Source organism: Neolamprologus multifasciatus, chromosome 3, assembly GCF_963576455.1.
Source record: "Neolamprologus multifasciatus chromosome 3, fNeoMul1.2, whole genome shotgun sequence".
Lineage (NCBI taxonomy): Eukaryota > Metazoa > Chordata > Actinopteri > Cichliformes > Cichlidae > Neolamprologus > Neolamprologus multifasciatus.
The window spans coordinates 24587866-24610676 of record NC_140441.1 but is presented as its reverse complement, the minus strand read 5'-3'; the positions used below and the strand labels follow the sequence as shown (position 1 = coordinate 24610676).

The following is a 22811-nucleotide window of genomic DNA, read 5'->3' as shown; positions in this document are numbered from 1 at the left end:
CTCTCTGGCTTGGATAAGTTGTCAGGTTGGGTGGTTGATGGTGCAATCATAGGGCCTGTGGAGTCGAAGTGCCTTATGTTTACGGAATACTTCCTGGAGGTCATTGATAGGTTTGTAGCTTAAACCTATTCGCTGGAACATTGAAGACAATATAATTACACAGCAAAGCAAGACACGAAGTAGGCAAAGTTCTTCATGTTACTCATGCATGAGGGCCTGGAGCCAAGTGTCGTTCCACCACTTGACCCCCGTCAGACTCTCGTCCGCTCCCCCGTAACACTGCTCTTTTATTGAGGTTACATGAATATGCATAGGTTCATTAACATACGACGCCTATATACAAACAAAGAGTACCTTGCCTGTGCGGTGTGTGTGTGTGTGTGTGTGTGTGTGTGTGTGTGTGGGGTCAGAGTGTGACCCCATAAATGACTTCCCTAAACCTGCTGGTCTGGAAGTCCAGTAGTTCATCTAAACAAAAGGCACTTAGCCTAAAACAGATATAGCCACGTTTATCCTACCATAAAACAATAAGAGAAGGTACGACCTCTTCCCATGCTCGCAGAGTGTGGGTGTGGATGCCAGAACACTCTGGAATGCGCACAAAGCCTTTGCAGACTATTAAGGATCACACATCCTATAACTACACAATTAATTATACACCTCTAAGCATATATGGTTAAATATATCTAAGCATAAATGACAATCAACATTACAAAACCTAACATTCCCCCCTTTTTGACCTTTATGCTAGAAAAGTTCCCAGTTATGATCACCTCATGTCTGACAGTGTAAATGCAAACATTTTTATACACAGCATATGTCAATCACCATAAATTACTGTAAAAGTACACAGTTTAACAAATGTATTAGCAGTTATCCCATTCCTCATTGATCTCATCCAATGGCAAACTGCATCCTACGAGCAAACAAATGAATTGTTAAGTTAATAGTTAAAATAAGAAAGTAAGATTTTCAAAAACATCCCAGCTCTGCGGTGATCACCCATCATCTGTGCAGAGTGGTTTTAGTTCGGCAGGGCGTCATGAATGTCTCTTCCAGTTGTTTCCATCACTGTCCATAGGACCAGAGTCCAAATGTATGTAGAATAGAAATTCAAACATACCAGTTGGTTTTGTTGTTTGTCAACATGGGTCTCAGTTATCTCCAAAGCTGCAGACCTCTTCAGCACTCTAGTTTTATGGCCTCTACCAACCCCCATCACCTCACTTCAGGCCTTCGTCCTGCGAGGGGGATACTTATGACTCTTCTACTGTCCATCCTCTGCAGAAAAACCCCTCTGTGGAAAGGGTGCTGGGTCCAGTTATCTTACTGCTGTTATCCCAGCAGTCTTCAGAGTGTCATCATATGCACAATACAGTGACACAGCATTAGGTGATGTTCATAGGAAACTGCTGCCATCACCACCATAGCTTCTGGTTCCTGTGCTTTTCACAGAATCATGATGTTATCCTTGGACTCCCTCTGCGCTGTCGATGGAGCTTGGCACGCTCCCCTCATCCTTCAGGTGCCCGTCTGTTGTCCACAATCTCCTCTGTTGGCCTCCGGAAAGCCCCCTTGGCACAGTTCTCATTCCAACGCAGCTTCAGTTCCTTGCTGTGGCTCCAAAGTCTGATCTCATGATGGGCCCCAAACAGCTCGACCTTTGACCTCAACCACTGCCTGGACTGTCAGCCATGCCCGGAATGGTTCTTGTTTCTCACTGGGCCTCTGGAGATTCCTTCCAGCAATACTATGACTGCTGCACCCATATTTCCTTGCTAGGAGGAAAAACCTCTATTTGGAGAGCATGGCAACAATCATCAAACCACATTTTTTAGTTCAGTGAACTTCACTTATAGGCCATCAAAGCCTCATCTGAACCTGAATGCACCACTTGCATAGGTTTAATACCTGTAAATGAACTGTTAATCACACAAATCACTGCAACAATAATAGAAAACATTGTTTCATGTTAATCCTGGACCCCTCCTCTTGACGCATGGATACTCCCATGAGTCAACTCATCAAACCTAGATTCCTGTCTTAAAGAAAAAGGTTGGCTAGATCATGTCCCAGGCAACATCAGGGTGTCTCCTCCGGAGTAGCTCCGTAACCCTGCAATAAAAGATGTTAGTGTGTTTTGCATATTAAGTTTGCTTAACACCTGGCTCTGCCAGGAGCCTGCATACACACCATCATGGCCTGGAAAACAAGATCTGGAAGTGAAATCAAACTTCACACTTATAAACAATTATATCATAAGAGTAATAAAGCATTCAACATCAGCAAGACAAGTGTCATGTGCAGGTTTTCTCAAATCAGTAAACTACAATTATTTCCATGATTTGCCTCAGACATGGATCATCCCATGTGCTCAGTTAACATTAATGTAATCGGTGACTTCCCTTAAGCAAAGTCACTCCACTCATGTATCACTAGGAGCCCAAAAGTGGCCAGCTAATGAGCTCCATATTCAACTATTCCATAAATAATGCATCTCTTATTTGTTTTTCTCATGTCACTTGTCCGCTTCTGCAGAATCCTCTATATGCATTCTTAGAAAAACAAACATTAGTAACACACATGGACAATCCCGGTGGTCAGGCGCAGGTCGACAGGTTCCAGAGGTGCTGTAAAAAGACCATAAAGTTAGCCATCCATAGCTGTGGAAAGAATGTTATTCACATCATCAAAGTAACCTTCACATTTTCCCAAAAACACAGTGTAACAGCATCACCACTCATAACCTGTAAACACAGTTTTCTTCACACATAAACCCAGAAATCCTATAGTAGGAAAAAACATCAACCAGCTGTCCTGGTATAAATCACATGATCAATTCACATGAAGAACTGTAATGCTGTAGAAAAGAAAATGCAAATGTTAGCGCTGCGCAGATGTATACACTCTTTCTCACAGTTTCCTCTGTGAGCAACACAAGGTAGTGAATAACACCCCTGGTAGATGCACAGACACAGAAAATGGCATTTAAAAGGTTAAACCATCACGCAACCTCGAATGTTGCTGTCATCATTCTGCTCCTGTAAAAAGAAACACACATAGATTCATCCACCCCTTTGTCCTGTCTAGGTGGAGGTTAACCTTGAGTAGTGGTCAAGTCTCGTTAGCTTTTACCAATCAGTTTTTTTTTCTCTTTCACTCATTCATTCATGCATGCATTCATTCTTTCTTTCTTTGCTGATAGTGGAACCTATCGTCACATTTAGTTTCCACTCTCAGCAAAATGACGTCATTTCAAAAAGAAAAAGGAGAACTTTAGATCGGATTACCTCGCTGAATCCTTTTTGGACAGGAACTTACTCTCTAATTGTCCCAGATAAGTGACTTTCTCCCAAGCCCATTTTAATGTGGAGAAACTCACTTGTAACAATTTTCTTGACGACGTGTCGTATAGAGCTTTCTGTTCTAATCATGCAGATCTGCTCAAACAGAGATTATCGAACAAAACTTTCAGTGCACTGTGAAAGTAACAAAATAAAAAGGCCTTGTTGAGTCATGACACAAGCTCCTCATCTCAGGAGGGTAAATCATACCATTAGCATGATTTATCATACCATCATACTAATTGGCAGGCTCAACTTCACAACAAAAGAAAAATCATCAACTAGATTCACTCCAAACCAACCATCCGCTGCACAACACACAACATAAGCCTAATATGTTATTAGCTAGGAGTTTAATCCCCAGGTCTGTGCTTTTCACTCATTTAGGCCACACACACCCATTTTATTCAGTTTTCCTTTTTCCCTTCATCATAAAACATGTGACATGTTGTCATGCACTTCACAAAAGAAGTTTGTTCTGACGTATTCAGAGTTGTGTATCTAGGTACAGGATTCACTCGCACATCAAAACAGGAAACTCAGTGTTTTAGAGTCTCCACTCAACACACAACAAACTCCAACACATCCCATTCACTCGTGCTAGAATTCAGTCACCTTTCCTCAATCTAAGAACGATCAACTAATTTGCATATCAGCTATTAACCCACTAAGATGACAGGACAACAGAAATGCATGTTCAAAATGTTATCACAAAAATAGAATTTCCCTCATACAGTAAATTATTTGTTCTGCATCAATCAAGCAGGAAGCACCTCCCAATTCACTATATTAACAACTAAATTTATTATCTGATCACTGGTTGGTCAAACCAGAATCTTTTTTTCCCCCACAAAAGTTAAACTGTTGTCCTGCAACCTAGAGAGTCAGTTGTCAGCATTGGATAAATTCAGCATTTGATAACAAGTGTCTGTTATATTGACACTATTTTAACACTGATGAGAGACAACACGCTGATCTTCATTGCATGTGTGTTTGTGTTATTAGGCAGGTTTAATCAATGTCTGTGGAGGTGCATCTCCAGCAGGGCATGTTCTTAAAGCTGCCTTTCCTACACACTTCTCTGCTATTATTTGATCATTTTGTAACTGATGTGCTATGAGTCCACTGGTCTTTGCATCACTTCTCATCACACTAAGTGACTTGGACAAGATGGTAAACAGACTCACATGCTTAAGATGTTGTCTAATCTTCATGAGCTCTCTTGTGTTTGTGTTAGTAGGGTTAATGCATGTTCTGCTTGTGTGTGTGATTTTGTATATGTTTCTTTTTTTTGCAGTGTTTTAGACTCCTTCTCAATTTTCCAACTTAAGCAGTCAGTTTTCTTTTCCCCAGGTTTGCTAACCCAAATTTTGATTTCCCATATTAAAAACAAAATTCCTATGTGTTCTCACCACTCCTCTCACTCTGTTGTCCTCTCCCACTTCAACAGTCCAACAGCCGGCAGTTCTCCTTCAGCTTTGTCCTGTGTTTCACTGTCTCTTCTTGCCATTTTACTCCAAAGGTGGCAAATGTCAAACTCCAACAGTCTCCTCAGTTCTCCTCAAATGTTCTTGTCACATGCACAGTGAAGTTGCAGCTTGTTGGAAACACAGTGCTATTCATCCAATCAGGCAGGATGATGGATTTGCTCTTCTTCTCTGATGCTGTTTGTCCACACTGCTGCTGCTTGCTGGGACTCTTTGCTCAGGACTTTGCTGCTGTCTCTTTATCTGCCATGTTATTGCTCTTTGGAGCTGCATTCCTTGTCTTCAGGGAGGAGTGAGAGCTCGCTTGTGAGTTTGAGAGACACATGGTGCTGTAAATAAGTTAGCCAGAAACTTGGCCTGAATGTTTCTAATGATGTTAAACTATAACTTTCTTCCGACCGCTGCATGTGGAAAATTGATTCAGGTCTGCTTGTCACCTGAAAGTGACAAACTAAAACATTTTCATTATTATTATCACTGCTTAATCAACACACATCTCTCTCTCTGTTTTTGTGAACAGTCCACAGAAAATGAGATTGTAGTTGTTCTTGGCTGATCAACACAAAACCTTTTTCCTAAGATTATTTTTCATCTACAATATAAATTTTGTCTCTTTTTTACTCCTTTTTTTTCCCCCTTTACAATAGCTGGTGACCTGCAGAATCACCGCTCTCACAATCAGAGGCAATTACTTTTACACAGCGCACAAAAACACTGTGACGTCAGACACATTCACACTCACTTTTTTCATCTGCATAAATAAATAATTTGGCCAATGGCATGTGTCATGGTGATCCATAAATATGATCACAAGTTTATTTAATTATTTTCAACCCAACAAAACAAATAAACAGAAACATAATGCAAGATGCAGAAAAACTGCTCACGGAAACACTCCAGTTATCACAGTTATCATAGTTTCGTTTCCCTCTCTTTGATGAGTTCTCAGACAGCTCTCGATCTGATAATGTGTAGCTTGCTCATCAGCTCAGAAGAGACCGCAACGCAACCTCACACAGTGGTTGCGTGCTTTGCCCCACACAGTGGCAAAGACTTGCACTTTCATATTCAGCTTCTCCATCAAGTAGTTTTAGCTGTTTCATACAGGGTTCAGCATATTAGTTGTTTTCACAGGTGTGCTCTATATCTCAACCATGGCTCATATTAAGATGACAGTTTTACCAAACAGGTCAAGTGCCTCTATGCACGTCATTAGTTAAAATATTTGCCTATATCACTTCATCTCATATGTCATTGTACTTAATTTGAACAACCCTAAGCTTAATGCAGATTCTTTTAACAATTATCCACCTCAATTAAATCTATGGTCTGGAGCACAGGCTGTTGTCGATCAGGGCAAGCTAAAGAATAAACATTTTGTGTCAGCAAGGGGTGGGGGAAAGCCATTCACCAGAGCATATCTTAAGTGCTGCTGATGTGGGCTGGCCTTCTCCACACGCTCTTCAAGGCTGGTGTGTTTTCTGAAAACTTCTAACATTTGAATCTCTTCCATTTATAAGCCTGCGATTAACCGCACGGCTCAGGTCCGCGTGAAACCCGCGCGACTGTGCTCGCGTGACCCCGCGCAGCTAAGGAGCCGTCGCTCTCTTTTATTTAAATACTTTGCGCTGCCAGGAGCAAAGTCCAGCATAAACGTCTGTCACCCTCTGTCGCACTCTTGGTTGCTTTGGAACCCATGATAACAACAACAGCCGGTGTCACAGACCACGTGTTCTGCTCCGCACCCACTCACACAAACACACTCAAACACAACAACAACAACAACAACACAAAATAGGCCTATTCCGGACTCACACCGGACCGCTCGGGACCCTAACCCAGTTGTGGGACACTAACCCAGTCGCGCGACAAAACCCAATGAAGGGACGCTCGGGACACAAACCCCGGGCGATTTCAAAACCGGACACTCACCGGACGCTTGGGCCCTTGGGCGATTTTACCAAAACCTCTTTTTTCGGGACACTAACCCAGTTCTGGGACCCTAACCCAGTTCTGCGGTTATAGAGTCGCTCTCTCAACTTACTCGGCGTTGCTTAGCGTGTAATGTAGCCTCAAATCCCGCCGATCGTCATTCATCGAGGAGAAAAGACAGACAGCCAATCCACCTGCCCGATGACAATTTCTCACGTCTCGGGACTTTACTACAGGAACTTCCTGGCTGACGTCAGTCTTTCAGCGTGTCTCTTCTCCCCTCGGTGAATGTCGACTCCAGGGCTCCGGCTCTCGAAGGACCAATTAATGATAGGTTTGTAGCTTAAACCTATTCGCTGGAACGTTGAAGACAATATAATTACACAGCAAAGCAAGACACGAAGTAGGCAAAGTTCTTCATGTTACTCATGCATGAGGGAGACCTGCCTGGAGCCAAGTGTCGTTCCACCACTTGACCCCCGTCAGACTCTCGTCCGCTCCCCCGTAACACTGCTCTTTTATTGAGGTTACATGAATATGCATAGGTTCATTAACATACGACGCCTATATACAAACAAAGAGTACCTTGCCTGTGCGGTGTGTGTGTGTGTGTGTGTGTGTGTGGGGTCAGAGTGTGACCCCATAAATGACTTCCCTAAACCTGCTGGTCTGGAAGTCCAGTAGTTCATCTAAACAAAAGGCACTTAGCCTAAAACAGATATAGCCACGTTTATCCTACCATAAAACAATAAGAGAAGGTACGACCTCTTCCCATGCTCGCAGAGTGTGGGTGTGGATGCCAGAACACTCTGGAATGCGCACAAAGCCTTTGCAGACTATTAAGGATCACACATCCTATAACTACACAATTAATTATACACCTCTAAGCATATATGGTTAAATATATCTAAGCATAAATGACAATCAACATTACAAAACCTAACAGTCATGATACTCCTTGGGGACTGAGGACAGATCTGGTGGTGAAGGTTCGGCAGGTGATTATTGAGGCAGTTAGCAAGGCAAAAAAGGCTCCAGCTAGTAATTTGTGTAACCATTCAATATGGGGATTATGTTTCTTTAGACAAGGGTAGCCAAGGACAGTCGCCAGAAGTAATTAGGGAGACTGGTCTGGTTTGATGAGTAATATGGGAAAAAATCTGATTGTTTAAAACTGTGGCTAGAATGGGAGGATCGGGTAGAACAGAGGCAGCTACGTAGCCTTTTCTCGCTCTCTCAGGCAATCCTGAGAGAGAGGGAGGAGGAAATAAACCAAATCCTTGAACGATGCGGGCTCATCATGAGAAGCTAACTCATAAATATTCCCAGGATCACATAATCAGGCCAACCCACCTTGGCAGCTGCCATGCAGAAATTGATGACAAACTTAGCTATGTTACATCTAACTTGACTTCAAGCTCCAAGCTACGCTGCCCTCAGAGATGGGGTGGGCAAAGGTCTTTTAATCTTCCCTTGAAACTCATCATAAGAGCAGGATGAAAAGGAATGTGATGACAAACACGCCTCAACCCATACCAATGCTTTACCCCTCAGCTTGCCTACCACTTACGAGAGCTCAGAGGTGTTGTCAGGGATGGAGTGTGGTGATTAAGAAAACACAAGAGCATTGCAACAGGAAACCCTTACAGCAACCCTGTACCCTGGTGAATGGTTCAGGCTGAGAAGTGCTAATGGCCGGTAAAGATGGGGCAGGTCCTATGGAAGCGGGGAAAGGAGTGGAAGTGTGCGTAGAAGTGGTTTGGCTGGGAGTGAAACTGGGCTGGAGTTCTAATAGTGAGGCGATGCTTTTCACTTGAGTGTCACCAATAGATTTGCATTGTATTTCTAGGAATTGGACTGACTGTTGATAATTACCTAGTATTGAACCCTACTTCGAGATCGCAGCCTGTTTTGGATCTTCTGGGTCCATTTTTCATTAGGCCAATTGTACTGTCACAAGGGCATGGAGGTTAGTACATGGATGAGGACCCAAGCGCCGATTCAAGCATGGGAAACAGTGATAAGGTTTTCACAGGTTTTATTTGCTTAAACACATGAGTAAATAGTGTCACGAAGGAGGGATACTTGGCAGGGAAACGAATGTAGCAAAACTGAACAGAGGGAGAGCATGGTTAGAGAAGAGGCAAGGGAAGCTTGTCTGGAGAGGTGAGTAATACTGAAATGGAGTCTTACTTGGCAGGTTTGAATCGCTGGGTGTGCGTCTAGAATGGTGAGCTAGTGAAAGGGTTCTGACCTTTCTTTTCTAGAGAGCCAAGAGAGAAGGTGGCAGGAGGACAGGTGGAAGCGGTAGAAAGATTAATCCTGTGTGGTGGATGTGCAACAGAAAATGCTCCTTTAACAAGGAGAATGATAAGGCCTGTTACCAACGTGAGGTTAGCTCAAAAACAGGTGGAGAAGAGATGGGGGACCCTGGTCTTAAATGCTATCTCACTGATTGCAGTGAGGATGAGGGGAGCAGATCAGGTGAGATGACGAGGACGCCACCCCAGGGTAGATACTGGGCAACACAAGAAAAACAGAGGAAAAAACACTTGAGCTCCCCCAGACTATGACACAGTGATTATCAAACCTGAACTCCAAAAACTACATAAAAGCTAGTGACTGGTTTCCTTGGTTTATAGGCTTGAACTTTTGTTCTTTTAGAACCATTAAAGTTTAGATGGTGTAATGCACGCTTTATCTGTGTTAGGTGTCATTGGAGTTCACACCTTCTTCAACTGTCCCAGGAGAAAAAACCAACATGGAGGTGACGGCGCTTCCACACTCTTTGTGTGGTTTAAGTGCCATTGACAAGAGTGTCCTCATCAAAGAGCCTGATAATATTCTGGATGCAGATAAGGTAAGTGTGGTCTCAACCACCTTATACATCCTTCACTCTCAGGCTTACGTTCCAGTCCTGCGCATGCGCAAAAGCGAGTGAGAGTTAAAGAATTTGAAGAAAAGCTATCTGGAACATGTACAAAGTGATATTCATCTTTTTAGGGCTGTCAAAATTGAGAGAAATCCAAACAACCGCTGTATAATGCACTCCGCTATCTTTGTTTATTTAGTCACATGACTGCATCACATGACTATAATACTTCATCGTTTTAGAAAGTCTGCGTTTTTGTGTGTCCACACTGCGACGGGACAGCTGCGTTTTTAAATGTATGCGTTTTCGAGAGCGTTTTCAAAACGCTGCGTTTTTCCTTGAGGAAAGCGCAGCGTTTCAGTGTGGACGGGGGGCCAAAACAGAGAGAAAACAATGTGTTTTCAAACGAAAACACATTAGTGTGGAGTAGCCTCAGTCTCTTCTAGTGTCATAAGTAGCAGACATTATATGAAGGCAACATGGATCTTAATTTGTGGGGAAGATCTATACTTGCCAAGACAGAGATTCTCCTGCATCTGAAGAGCCAATCAAAACTGAATGAGATCAACTATGAGGTTCACAACTGTTTAACCTGTCTCATGGCAGTATCTCTCTTCCTTGCTGTGTAACCATAGCATCTATTCAGTTTACTGGTGTGTTGAACCAAGACCTGTGTATAACTTTAAGCATGGTTGGTATAAGTTAAACTTTCAGGTGAACAAAAAAATCTTTAAAATCTTACTTTTGATAAATAACCACGTGGAGGTGTTTGCAACTTGCACAGCCTAGTTGTAAATCTTGCTTCTAGATAGGCTTTTTTGGTCATTTAGAGGTTTTGTTCTCTACATATTTTTCTCTATTTGTTTTCTTTTTTGTATAATACTGCATAAAACTGTACAAAATAACTATTAATACAGTTCAACACTTATTCTGTTATAAAGTATCCTGAAACAGTGATTAAAACATTTATTTGGCTACCTGTCATAAAAAGGGGAAAAAGATAAATATTTTGGAACGCTGTCAAATAACAAACTGAATTCCCATTTTTAAACCCAGATTTCAGCTGGCAAACTCAACTTAAAATGTTTTTTTCTGTTCAGAAATTCAAGTATATAACTGTAATTTTAAATGTTTTTCAGAGATAACAATAATATTTATAATTTAGCATTAAAAATATTTTTGATTAAAGAGCTTGTTCATACTGGTATATTAACCGTTACTGTCATGGTCCTGGATCTGTGACCCAGTGTTTATGTGTTTTTGGGTTTAATTAATATTCTTATATTTAGTGTCATTCATGGTTCTGGTTCTCTTAGTTGTTTTCTGCTTAGAACTTAGAAGAACTTCTGCTTGCACGGCAAAATTAGGTAGCAAGACCACAAAGGTGCAAAAGTACAGAAAACAATATTCAAAGAAGAAAAACAATATAAGTTCAGCAATATTAGTACACTATATGCACGGTGTATGAGTTACAGAAACCTTGTGGGGGTATGTACAAGGGCAATAATATAATATAATAAATAAATAACAGTGGAAGGGCTGTGGTCATTAAGGATGGGGTGGTAACTGCACATTTGCTGGAATATTGCACAGGGGCCAAAATATTGCACAGAAAAAGGAAACACCAAAATATTACATAGGGAATGGCAACAACAGAGTCAAAAGCAGCGACAGAATGAAGTCTGTTCACACTCTTAATTTGCATTAATGGTTCTGACAGCCCACGGGTAGAAGCTGTTCTTTAGTCTGCTGGTTTTGCATCTGATGGATCTGAACCAGGATGTTGAAGAGGTGGTGGTTAGTATGGAGGTGGTCTTTTAAGATAGCCCTGGCTCTGGAGAGACATCTAGAGCTGGCAATGGAGTCCAGGGGGTGAGTGGTCAGCTGATCACCTTCTCTGCAGTTCTGGTGACCCTCTGGAGTCTCTTCTTATCGGCTATTGTGCAACCAGACAAAGATGGCGTGGACCAGCACACTCTCGATTGTGGCTCGATAGAAGGACACTAGTAGAAGGACCCTTATGTTATATTTGTAGTTTCTTGTCTTTAATTTCCTTATTCTGTGTTTTCCCTGTGTTCCACGTCTCTCACTTAGTTACTCTTTTCTTCGTGATCTGTGTTCTCTCCCCCCCCCAGTCAGTTTTGTCCCCATGTCTATTTCTCCCCTGGTCACAGCTTTAATCTTGCGTGTCTTAGTGTTCATCTCCATGTTTGTTGTGCTTCCTGTTTTATTTCGACAGTCTCTTGCTTCCCCTGTCCTGTTATGTCTGATTAGTTCCTGATGTGTGTCTGATATGTTCCCCAGCTGCTTCGACTTCCCTGATCATCCTGCTGTGTGTTATAATTTGAGTTTCCCTTTGTCACTTGTCGGTTTCTCTGTTCGCCACTCATGTTTCTGGTCTTGGTTTTAATGGCTTAGGGCTTCACGTTCCATGTTATTTTTCTTCACATCCAGGTACTTAGTGGTTAGTTTTTTTCCTCCAGTTTAGGTCTTGTTAGTTTCATCTCTATCTCCATTTGCTTTTTGTTTGTTATTTGTACAGTCAAGAATAAAAGGCTCACGTTTGTTAAAAATTCAATTCTGTCTCCGTAGTCTGCATTTGGGTCCACTCTCTCTCCTCTCCACACAGTCCTGAGAATTACAGAACCATAAAAATTGATTTTGGTAATTACCAATCCTGTTCATTTAGGACAGCTGTGGTATAAACCTTACATTGAATAGTGATCTGATCATTTGTAAATACTACATATGTGGTTCATATAAGTACAGATCTTTAATCTGATTTTCTCAATTGTTTGAACTTCTTTGAACCATTTTTTTCTTAGATATTTAACTTGCTGCCTGTCATGAAAGCATCTTATTTCCCATATTGGCTACGAGAACCAAGAAAATGCATGAAAGTGAGAACAAGAAGATATAGTTCACCTATAGAAGATAATGAAGCCTACATTGATTTTCAGGTAATATATAAAAATTTTCCATGAGCATGTGTTGTGTGTTTCACTGGATCCATGGATCCAGCTTCTTGATGTTGGCCTTGCACCTTGACTGTTTCAAATGTTCCACATAAGGTGAGTCTTAATAGTTGCATAAATAAATAATATTCTACTGCACTATGCAATATATGACAAACAATAGTCCTTCTCTGCAGCATTGGTGAACTTGGTATAGTTACAACAGCATTCCATCTGCAGATTTTGCATCCAGCTAACAGTAAAACTCCAGAGCATATCAGCTGATGATAAATATAATGCTTTTCATGGCTTTAGCTGCATTTAACTCTGTGATGTTTGTGTGTCTAGAGAGTAGGATTAAAGGTGGCAACAAACCTGCTGCTCGAAATTCCTTCATGTCTGAGTTTCATGGGAAGAGAATACCGCTTCATTACCTCAGGTGATATTTTTGTTTTGATTTGCTTTGCAAATTCCAAATCATAAAAAAGTTCCCAAAATCAAAGCAGTGTGTTACACCTTCTTATTGATTCTGATTAAGTATTTCATTTTTTTTTTTATGATTCTAAATTAGCAGTAGGTTCCTCTGGAGGATCTTTAGGTCCATCAGAAGGACCAATGAAAACTGTCCGTGCTTTCTTCCCCGAGACTTGGATTTGGGACCTGGTGGAAGTTGGGTATGTCTTAGTTTTTGGAGATCTAGCTACACTGTCATTTGCATGTTTTTGTTGGCTAATCTGTGTAATCACCACCTGACAATGTGCATATTTTGAATCTGCTGATTCAGAGAGTCTGGATCAAAGGACGTGTCCCTCACTGTCCCTGACACCATCACGACCTGGGAGACAGAGGCTTTCTGCTTGTCCTCTCAGGGTTTTGGTTTGGCTCCTCGTCAAGAAGTTGAGGTCTTCCAGCCCTTCTTCCTCGAGCTCACCATGCCCTACTCCATCATCCGTGGGGAGCACTTTGAACTGAAGGCAACTGTTTTCAACTACCTGACCAGCTGCATCATGGTGATCAATGTTTCTATATCAAAAATTACAAATGTCAACAAATGTTAGCATGCTGATAGACTTTGCAGATGGTTATGAAGTGGCCCCTGATGCAGGACTCATCAGACAGAATAAAACTCAAAATCTCAGCTTTATTTGACTGGGCAAGATAGGAATTCACTAATTTAATAGAATACATCCACAATGAAGGACGATGCAGTGGGGAATAGAAGGGTGATTAAGGGAAGTGGAGACACGTGGAAACACAGCTGACTTGAATCAAAACTAATAACACAAAGGAAGCAAAAGTCAACATCATACCCATGAGACAAGACACTATCAAAATAAAACAGGAAGTAACAGAGGGACTGCAGAAAAATAGACATATTAACTACATTAGTTAAGGAACACAGACAGCCATTGAGACAGAACCCAGAGAGACCAAAAAACACTTTGACACTGATGACCAGGCACAGAGCCAAGATAGTGACAGACTGGACAAAAAGGGGAACAAACACGAATGAACAAGAGGAGAGAACTAAAAATAACTCAGAAGCACAAGTCTAATCCGGAACTCAAAACTAACTAATAAAAACTCTGAACATCAGTCCAAGGTCTTTCAAACAAATAAATAATTCCAGAACATAACTAAAAAAAACTGGGTTGAAGAGTCAGTACCATGACAATAGTGGTGTACACACTTCCCATCAAGTATCAGGAAGGATATTCAGTGCAAAATTATACCAAATCAAAACATGTGAAGCGACTCTTGGTGAATGAGGCAATAGCTGCAAGTATTCTGTCCTCACAGAGTAACAAGAAAACACTGAATTCCTCTTTGAAACTCAACCTACTGTTTTGTTCTTTGTGCAGGTCACAGTCTTTGCTACGCCTTCTTCAGATTATACCCTCACCCCTCTTTCCGGTGAGCAGTACACATCCTGTTTGTGTGCTAAGGAGCGCAAGACTGTGAGCTGGACCATGATTCCAACAGTTTTAGGTAAGGATCAAGTTTTTATCCACGCCGGTGTAAATGTCCTTTCAGTCAATGCCCCTGCTCTTTTCAGTATCTACAAAATCAGTGAGATTATCTAATTAACAATATTTTAATGTGCAAAACTTTACAGGGTTGTGAAGAATGATGTTTGTTGTCCTTTTTTAGGGGCTGTGAATGTGACTGTGTCTGCTGAGGCAGTGCCATCCCATGTTTCATGTGATAATGAGGTTGTGAGAGTACCAGAGAGGGGCCGCATTGATGTGGTCACAAAATCCTTCATAGTAAAGGTTGGTGCTATTAACACAAGATGACAAAGATTCTGCATTTGAAAACTTGTTTTCTCATGAAGGTGAAACTGTAACTTGTTTTTTCTCAGGCTGAGGGGACTGAGATGACAAAAACATCCAACTGGCTGCTTTGTCCAAAAGGTTGGTGTGGTTTATACACCAACCAAATACACGGGGAACACAGCTGACACAAATAAACATGACGCCACAGGGGATGCAAAACTAAACAAGAGAGGGCGAAAGAGCACAAGAGACAAAGGGGATGACAGAAAGGGGAACATGGATAAACAAGATGGAATGAAACACAAGGAGGGCAAACAAAACACACACACAGACACACAAACTCACATAAACACAGACACACAGACAGGGACACAGATGACAACGACACAAAGCGAGACTAAATGGACAAGAAACCAAACAGGGAATATACGGAACTTAAAACAGACTAAACTCAAGACTACTAATGTACCTAAAACATAAACCACAATACACAATAACAAAAACACTGGGTCAAAATGACCCAGAACCACGACAGCTAAATATCCCTTGTCAAGTTGCACCTTGACCACATGCCTTTGGTAGTCATCAACAAACTAATGGTATAATTCTGGCTCGACATTTAGACACAATCTCTTGTGTACCCAAGTCTTGTTTTTTAAGGTCATTAAAGATGTGTGCCACCAGTCATTCCAGTTTTGAGTTTTTGTTGAAGGGTGTTTGTGAGTGTCACACCAAATTTTGCTAATTCCCCACAGGACATTTAGTTGTTACAGTATATCGCAACTATATATGAGATATTTATAGTTATATCTCATATATACACTATGTTACAAACTTGACACGCTTGGTAAGAGTCAGTCTGGACACATCTGTGCAGAAATATTAGGTCACACTCATAGTACTCTTATTGTTGTTGTTGTTATTGTTTTAATAATATTTTTTGTGCTTATAGGTTTAATTATAGGTGTCTGATTTCTCATATGACCTGTTACAGTTCATGATGCTGTGACTACCTGCTGATTTGAAACTATTTTGGTACTGACGTTCTGATTAAACTTCTCTCTGTATGGTGATTGTTTGTCTGTACACAGGAGACACACTGACAGAGGAAACCGAGATACAGCTGCCTGAAAATGTGATTGAAGGATCTGCCCGCACTTTTGTATCAGTCCTGGGTAAACCTGTTGATTTTAATCAAACGAGTTTAGATTAATCCAGAAAGAAATATAGCAAGTTTATTTTTTCAATCAATAGTGAATTAATATAAAAGACAAATACAACTGGACTGGCATTGTTTTTGCCTGGTTTTGAAACACGCTTTGAAATGAGACTCCAACAGTTTTGCAGTGTAGAAAATAGTTTAGAAACTACATTCCAATAACAAAGTGCAAAATATTATAATTTAGTATGTACAGTTTTTTTATAACCTGCTGTATTTTTCTAAATATTTAACTTCTTTACTAGTTTTAATCTATTTGCAGTTCAAGTGTTCGAACGTTGTATGTTCTGTCTCAGTGACTGAGTGCCTCTGATCAGGTGACATCCTCGGCCGGGCTCTGAAGAACTTGGATGGACTGCTCCGGATGCCATATGGATGTGGAGAGCAGAACATGGCTCTTCTAGCCCCCAACATCTACATCCTCCAGTACCTGAAAGGCACACAGCAGCTCACCCCAGCCATCATGGAAAAAGCTGCAAACTTCCTGACCAGTGGTGAGTGTGTTTGTTTCATAGTGAGGCTAAAATCAAAGGTTTATGAATAGAAAATCTATTTAAGAGTCATTTTCCTGTTGTTACAGGTTACCAAAGACAGCTGAACTACAAAAGTGATGAAGGCGCATACAGCACATTTGGAAGAGGACCAGGAAACACTTGGTGAAAATAATAATTACCTTAATATTCCATTTGCCTCAGAAACAAAATTGAGCCTGTTGGTGAAATTTACTCCTTAAATCTCCCATCCTATTATCATTTTATTTCTGGACATGTGGAAAATCAACTCACCTTATAATGGTAGAACTGTGACACATTTTGATATAATTTCGAAACATGAGGAAGTTTTCTTTTGGGTGCTTTTTTATGTCAGGCTGACTGCTTTTGTGATGAGAAGTTTTGCCAAAGCTCAGTCTTTTGTCTACATTGATCCAAAAATCATTCAAGAGTCTAAGACATGGCTGGAAAATAAACAACAAGCAAATGGCTGTTTTAAAAAGTCAGGCAAACTCTTCAACAACAGAATGAAGGTAAGTCTATACTTTAGCTGGACACTGATACTAATTCTGTGTGGAGAGAAATTCTGTCAGCACACAGAAATAACTTGGTTTCACTCACCAGGGTGGTGTGTCTGATGAAGTGACTCTCAGTGCATACATCACTGCTGCTTTCTTGGAAATGAATATATCCAAACATGTGAGTAAACTTGAGTGATGTGTACAATGTAAAAAAAAAAAACCCAATACAACACTGACTTGTATATGTTTATTTCATTTTCTTCTTTTGACGTCCATTTTCCCCTCATTTTTAAAATACATTTTTATGATAGATTTCTAAATCACTTAAGTTGATACTTTCTGTCTGTAGGGGAAAAAGAAATATGTTAAAGCATTATTTCTATTTCCAGTCATGAAAATAAAGTTACACAAATAATTACATAAAGGAAATGATCAACTTTGGTGATATAAGATAAGATAAGATAAGATACGATAAGATGAACTTTATTTATCCTGAGGGAAATTCTTTTGTCATACACATGCTCAATGCTGCAAGAGAGACAGAGGAACAGAGGAATAAGATATACAATATATACAGTAAGCATAGTAGTATACAGTAATATACAGTAGGATAATGCAAAATATAATATCAAATAAATCTAACGAAGTAACAATATAACTATATCCTGAAAAATAAATAGCTTAGCTATCAGTGCAGGTGATTCTAAAAAGTGACATAGTATTGTGCAATTGAATAAAAGAAAGTAGCAGCATATGTCCTGTCCTGGGCAGGGTCAATAGTTTGTCTTCATAGGGCTCTTCTTTTGATCTTTTAAAGGATCCTGTGGTGAATAATAGCTTGGCTTGTCTCAGGGCGTCCATCAATGACCTCAGCAACACCTACACTACAGCTCTGCTGGCCTATGTCTTCACCCTGGCAGGAGACACGGAGACCCGCGCTCACCTTTTGCAGCACTTAGACACAGTTGCAGTGAGGGAAGGCGAGTCACCATCTAACAGGAAATCATTCAGGTGTTATTACCATAAGTGTAACTTTTATTGTATGTTTGTAGGAGGTTTCCTGTACTGGTCTCAGACAGCAGCAGAAACATCAGCCTCCCTGTCAGTGGAAATCAGTTCTTATGTGCTGTTGGCCAAACTCAGTGCCTCCGCAACTGCTGACAACCTGGGTTATGCCTCTGGCATTATTAGGTGGCTGACTGGCCAGCAGAACTACTATGGAGGCTTCTCCTCCACTCAGGTGCTACACCACCCAAACAGCTTAAATCTCACCTTTGAGTTCATATACACTGGGATAAATAAAAACTAATTTGAGAGACGCTGAATACTGAAGTTTTACTTGCTGTTGCTGTCCTGTAAATACAAAATATAAATATATATGTAAGTATGTGTAGTAGCTGTGATTTTGTTTGTAGGACACAGTGGCGGCTCTTCAGGCTCTCGCTCTCTACTCTACTCTGGTATTCAGTCCTGAGGGTTCAAGCACAGTGACAGTTCAGTCTGACAGCAGTCAGCTGACATTTGATGTAAATCCGGGCAACAAACTGCTCTACCAGGAGGAGACGATGCAGGTCGTGTCAGGAAAATACAGCCTGGAGGTGAAGGGCACTACATGTGTGTCAGTGCAGGTTAGTGACAGTATCGTGAAAACGTCCTGGTTGTTCCTTTTTCCAAATAAAGAAGCATAATGAAAAAAACTTAAGAGCACAACTCAAAAGTGTGGCTTCACTCAGAAAAGGACATTTGCTTATCCATCCATGTATTTGCTCAAATTGTCCAAATTCAGGATGCATTGGCTTCCCACTAAGGAAATGATTTCAAACATTCATTTTCCTCCTATGTATGTTTTTTCTTGTTGTTGTTGTTGTTGTTCTTCATCATGGATTTCACTAAGGCCAGATGACATGTATAATATCTCCAGGAAGGTCTAGCTACACTGTGTGTATCCTCGCAGTTGGATTTGCCTGGAAAATCTCCAGAGGGTAGTGTCATAAAGGCATCCTGCTAACATGCCTGCACCATCTTAGCTGGCATATTTTAAGTAAATAACCAGCACTTCTATTTCCAGATCCCTCCTCAGGTCCAAGCCTTTATCTCAATTTTAAATATTTTGATGAAAGAAGCTCTAAATCAACATGACATTTCTGCCCACAATTAGTATACATATTATTCTGGCCACAACCACCAAAATCATTTAATAACTGTAATCAGTCACATAAAATGTGGTGACACTATATTTTGAACATAAATGCGAAACATAAACATAAAAACATAAACAGATTTCTATTCTTCTTATTATTACTAATATTATAAATTGCAAACCTCTTTTGGTTGACTGTTTCCCAGATTTCTCTTCACTACAACATCCCGAGTCCCACTGATGTCACTACTCTCAGCGTGGAGGTCAAATCAGAAGTTGGTCCAACAAGTGAATATAGACGCAAGCTCACTCTGACAATAAAATCCCTGTAAGTATTTAACAGATTAGATATGTGCTAGGGGAATTTTATTTACCACTGTGGGATAACTGTTGGAAATGTAGCATCTATGGATACACATCAGTGCAATCACTTTTTAACTGTTCAAACACAGGTACAGTGGAAAGGAGAATACTACCAACATGGTGATCCTGGATATCAAAATGCTCTCTGGATTTGTCCCAAATGAAGTGTCTTTAAAGATGGTGGGTTATTGCAGTTGTTAGCTGAATAGAAATGTTGCTACCATGTGTCAGTTTATGATGAGATAAAGGTGATGATAAAATAATAATAAGGAGACTGTTGTCTCCTCACAGCTCAAAGGTGCCCCATTGGTGGATCGTGTTGAACAAACAGAAGATCATGTTCTGGTGTATTTACAGGAGGTGAGAGATAATCACAGTGGGGATACCAGATGATGATGTTTGTATTGTTACAGAGTGTGTCTCCTGTTCTTTAATTCTGTTCAGTTACCAAAGGACATACCCATGAACTACAGCTTGACAATCATAGAAGAGCTTCGAGTGGAGAACCTGAAACCAGCCATGATCAAAATCTATGACTACTACCAGCCAAGTACAACTCTAACTCACTTCACTGCAACAGCACACTGACACACTTTGCTCCTTAGTGGAGCTGTACAACAAACAGCAGTTAACAGAATTTGAAGGATCAAATTTAAACGTGTTGTAAAAACACAGCAAGTCACATTTCCACTTTGTTTTCTCTCTCAGGTGACCAGGCTGAGACTGAATACATTTACCCATCAGCTGCAGGTAACAAACTGTTATAGCAAGAACACCACATTTCATACAAAATTTAATTGAATTTATTTTTTAAATATTTGTTCAATCTCAACACAATACAGTATTTGACAATACAGTTAAATCAGTACTCTTTTAGGCTGCAATGTAAATGATTATTTTAACACAATTGCATCCTTACGTTTTATTCTTTTGTTACAGCTTAAAGATGTGCAGTCAGTCCTGAGGGCCTCACTCAAGTTATACAACTTGGATTTTAATAAAGTTGCTTTTTAAACACAATTATGCCTCCATATGTTTTGTTTCCATCTACAAATATGTCTTCTGTATAAAAATTTCATCCATCTCAACCTGACTCTAGCATCCTATTCTGTCACACTAACACTCTGCATGTCTTCTTTCACTACATCAATGAATCTACTCTTCTGTCTGATAGCTCCATGTTCAACATCCTTTGTCCAGTATGTCCGCTATGTCCACCAACCTGTCCCTCATGTACACACAGATATATTCTGTCTCCATTCTACTCACGTTCATTCTCTCCAGTGCATACGTCCACCTTTGCAGGCTCTCTTCCACCTGCTTCATACTCTCACTACAGATCATAACATCTTGAACCCATCTGTGTGTTAATGGCTAAAGGACATACTTGTGGCTTTTGATAATGGCAGCACTGACAGAGTTGCAGAGAAGAGTGTCTCACTGAAGAAATTAGTGTTGTAAGTTGAGAAACATCTATTTTGTGAAATTATTCCTAGTATTGCATCTTTTAAACAGAAAATGTGATTAAAGATTAAATATATGACAAATTACTTCATTTCCATTTTTGTACTATTTATGTACTATTTAGCTTTAGCATTGCTTTAAGGAATTTTCCCAAATATGTGCATATATTTGAACTTTTTGGTTCTGTGTACACGGATAAATAGAAATCCAAAGTTTTCTGGGCTGTAGATCATTTTAAGAAATATGTATCACAAATTAAATATTTACGAATAATTCATAATAGTGTGCGGTTGTCTTTAAGCAAAAAAGTTGCATGAAAGTGTGAAATGAAAAATTGGTTATTTTGAATTGAAAAAGGTTGCTTTGGTGACAATCAGACTGCAGGCCACATATCACATTGGAAGTCTGTAATTACGTTGATTTGTATTCATTTAATCTGAAAAAATAAAATCACGATCAGAGCGAGGCCATGGAAAGAGAAAGAGAGACAGGTGGAGGTTCACAGCCCTGCAGCTCTGTAGTTAATGAGAAGAGCCAAGACTCAGGGTTTAAGATGCCACTTGGAGCTCTTCCTGAATTAATGAGGAAACTTATGATCAATAAAGTAATTAACTGCTGGTGCTAAGACTCTCCTCCTCCTCAAGCAAGAGCTCAGAGAGAGACCTCAAGTTTACACCTTCCTGACTTTCACCTCCTGGAAGAAGCCCCTTTAATCTAACTGTATCTGGTGCTCTTCAATGGACCATCAATCAAGTAATTACAGGGGGAGGTGGACCTCTCTTTGGTCAATAACCGATTTTAAGGCCTGTCCTGACCAGCTGCTTTACTGGCCGGCATCACTTTGTATCAGCAGTGATCAGTGTTGCTGGTCCCCTTGCATTGCTACTACATTCACCTGTTTGTTCCACTTGAAACATTGCACTTTGAGATATTTTGAGATATCTTGAGAGACACCATCAACCGGAACTAAATTGTTTTGAAAGTATGTGCAATTTTCATTTTCTTTTTAAACAAGCACAACACAATAATACATTTTTTCTTACACTCTGTGTAATTTTGCAATAGAAACTTTGTTCATTTTATGTATGTGTAATCGTGTATCTTTAATATATAAAATATGTAATCTTGTATTTGTGTATTTTGTAGTTATTGCATAAAAACGAGTCGCATGATAAGCACAAATGGCTGAAAGAAATGTTCGATGGAAAAAGAAAAAAGATGTTGATCTCTTAATCTTTAAGTTTCCAAGTCACCAATGTTTAGATAAGAAAATGCCAATAACCTGGGGCATATGAGGGGGCAGACAGCAATGTAAAGGGGGCACCTGGTGGCAATGGAAGTGAGAAAGGTGTGGGGGTTGGGTGGGGTGCTCTGGATTAGGGCTGACACAAATGATTATGGTCAACTAGTCACCGATTATTTTTGCGATTAGTCAACTAATCAGATCATGCACCCATTGGGTATAAAACGTACAGCTTATTGCACCATCATGCATCTGCCGTTATATGACTATCATCAGCTTACAGCTTTAAGTGTTTAAGGTACGTGCTAACTAAAAATAAAGACAATATGATTGTTTATTAAACTTTTAATAAAATTTGCAGATTGTCTCAGTGGAGTTTAATAAACTCAGCCATCTGATCTTTGTTCCCTAAACTATAAGCTCACACTTCTGTTTAATCAGTTTTCTGTTTGGTGTTTATTCAGCTGTGTGTAAACTATAACCGATTTACTGAGGAACAAACAAA

At 40.2% G+C, this 22811-nt stretch overlaps 2 protein-coding genes and 1 long non-coding RNA gene across 3 annotated transcripts in view; 2 read left to right on the top strand and 1 right to left on the bottom strand.

Annotated features, from left to right (window-relative positions):
* Positions 1 to 20613, top strand: part of LOC146522208 (alpha-2-macroglobulin-like) — a 34403-nt gene extending 13790 nt beyond the window's left edge. Inside the window, exons 16-37 of the mRNA XM_085155478.1 lie at positions 9474 to 9623; positions 12461 to 12595; positions 12938 to 13028; positions 13161 to 13263; positions 13374 to 13599; positions 14452 to 14578; positions 14741 to 14862; positions 14952 to 15003; positions 15957 to 16040; positions 16402 to 16578; positions 16665 to 16740; positions 16952 to 17108; positions 17200 to 17274; positions 17914 to 18076; positions 18149 to 18336; positions 18512 to 18724; positions 19443 to 19564; positions 19689 to 19779; positions 19891 to 19959; positions 20044 to 20149; positions 20308 to 20349; positions 20539 to 20613. Coding sequence (XP_085011604.1) covers positions 9474 to 9623; positions 12461 to 12595; positions 12938 to 13028; positions 13161 to 13263; positions 13374 to 13599; positions 14452 to 14578; positions 14741 to 14862; positions 14952 to 15003; positions 15957 to 16040; positions 16402 to 16578; positions 16665 to 16740; positions 16952 to 17108; positions 17200 to 17274; positions 17914 to 18076; positions 18149 to 18336; positions 18512 to 18724; positions 19443 to 19564; positions 19689 to 19779; positions 19891 to 19959; positions 20044 to 20149; positions 20308 to 20349; positions 20539 to 20543 — 2574 coding nt within the window. The 3' untranslated portion in view covers positions 20544 to 20613. The remainder of the gene's footprint in view (positions 1 to 9473; positions 9624 to 12460; positions 12596 to 12937; positions 13029 to 13160; positions 13264 to 13373; positions 13600 to 14451; positions 14579 to 14740; positions 14863 to 14951; positions 15004 to 15956; positions 16041 to 16401; positions 16579 to 16664; positions 16741 to 16951; positions 17109 to 17199; positions 17275 to 17913; positions 18077 to 18148; positions 18337 to 18511; positions 18725 to 19442; positions 19565 to 19688; positions 19780 to 19890; positions 19960 to 20043; positions 20150 to 20307; positions 20350 to 20538) is intronic.
* Positions 1 to 22811, bottom strand: part of LOC146522196 (uncharacterized) — a 360305-nt gene that overhangs the window by 107998 nt on the left and 229496 nt on the right. The window lies entirely within an intron of this gene.
* Positions 1 to 22811, top strand: part of LOC146522207 (protein mono-ADP-ribosyltransferase PARP14-like) — a 76493-nt gene that overhangs the window by 29290 nt on the left and 24392 nt on the right. The window lies entirely within an intron of this gene.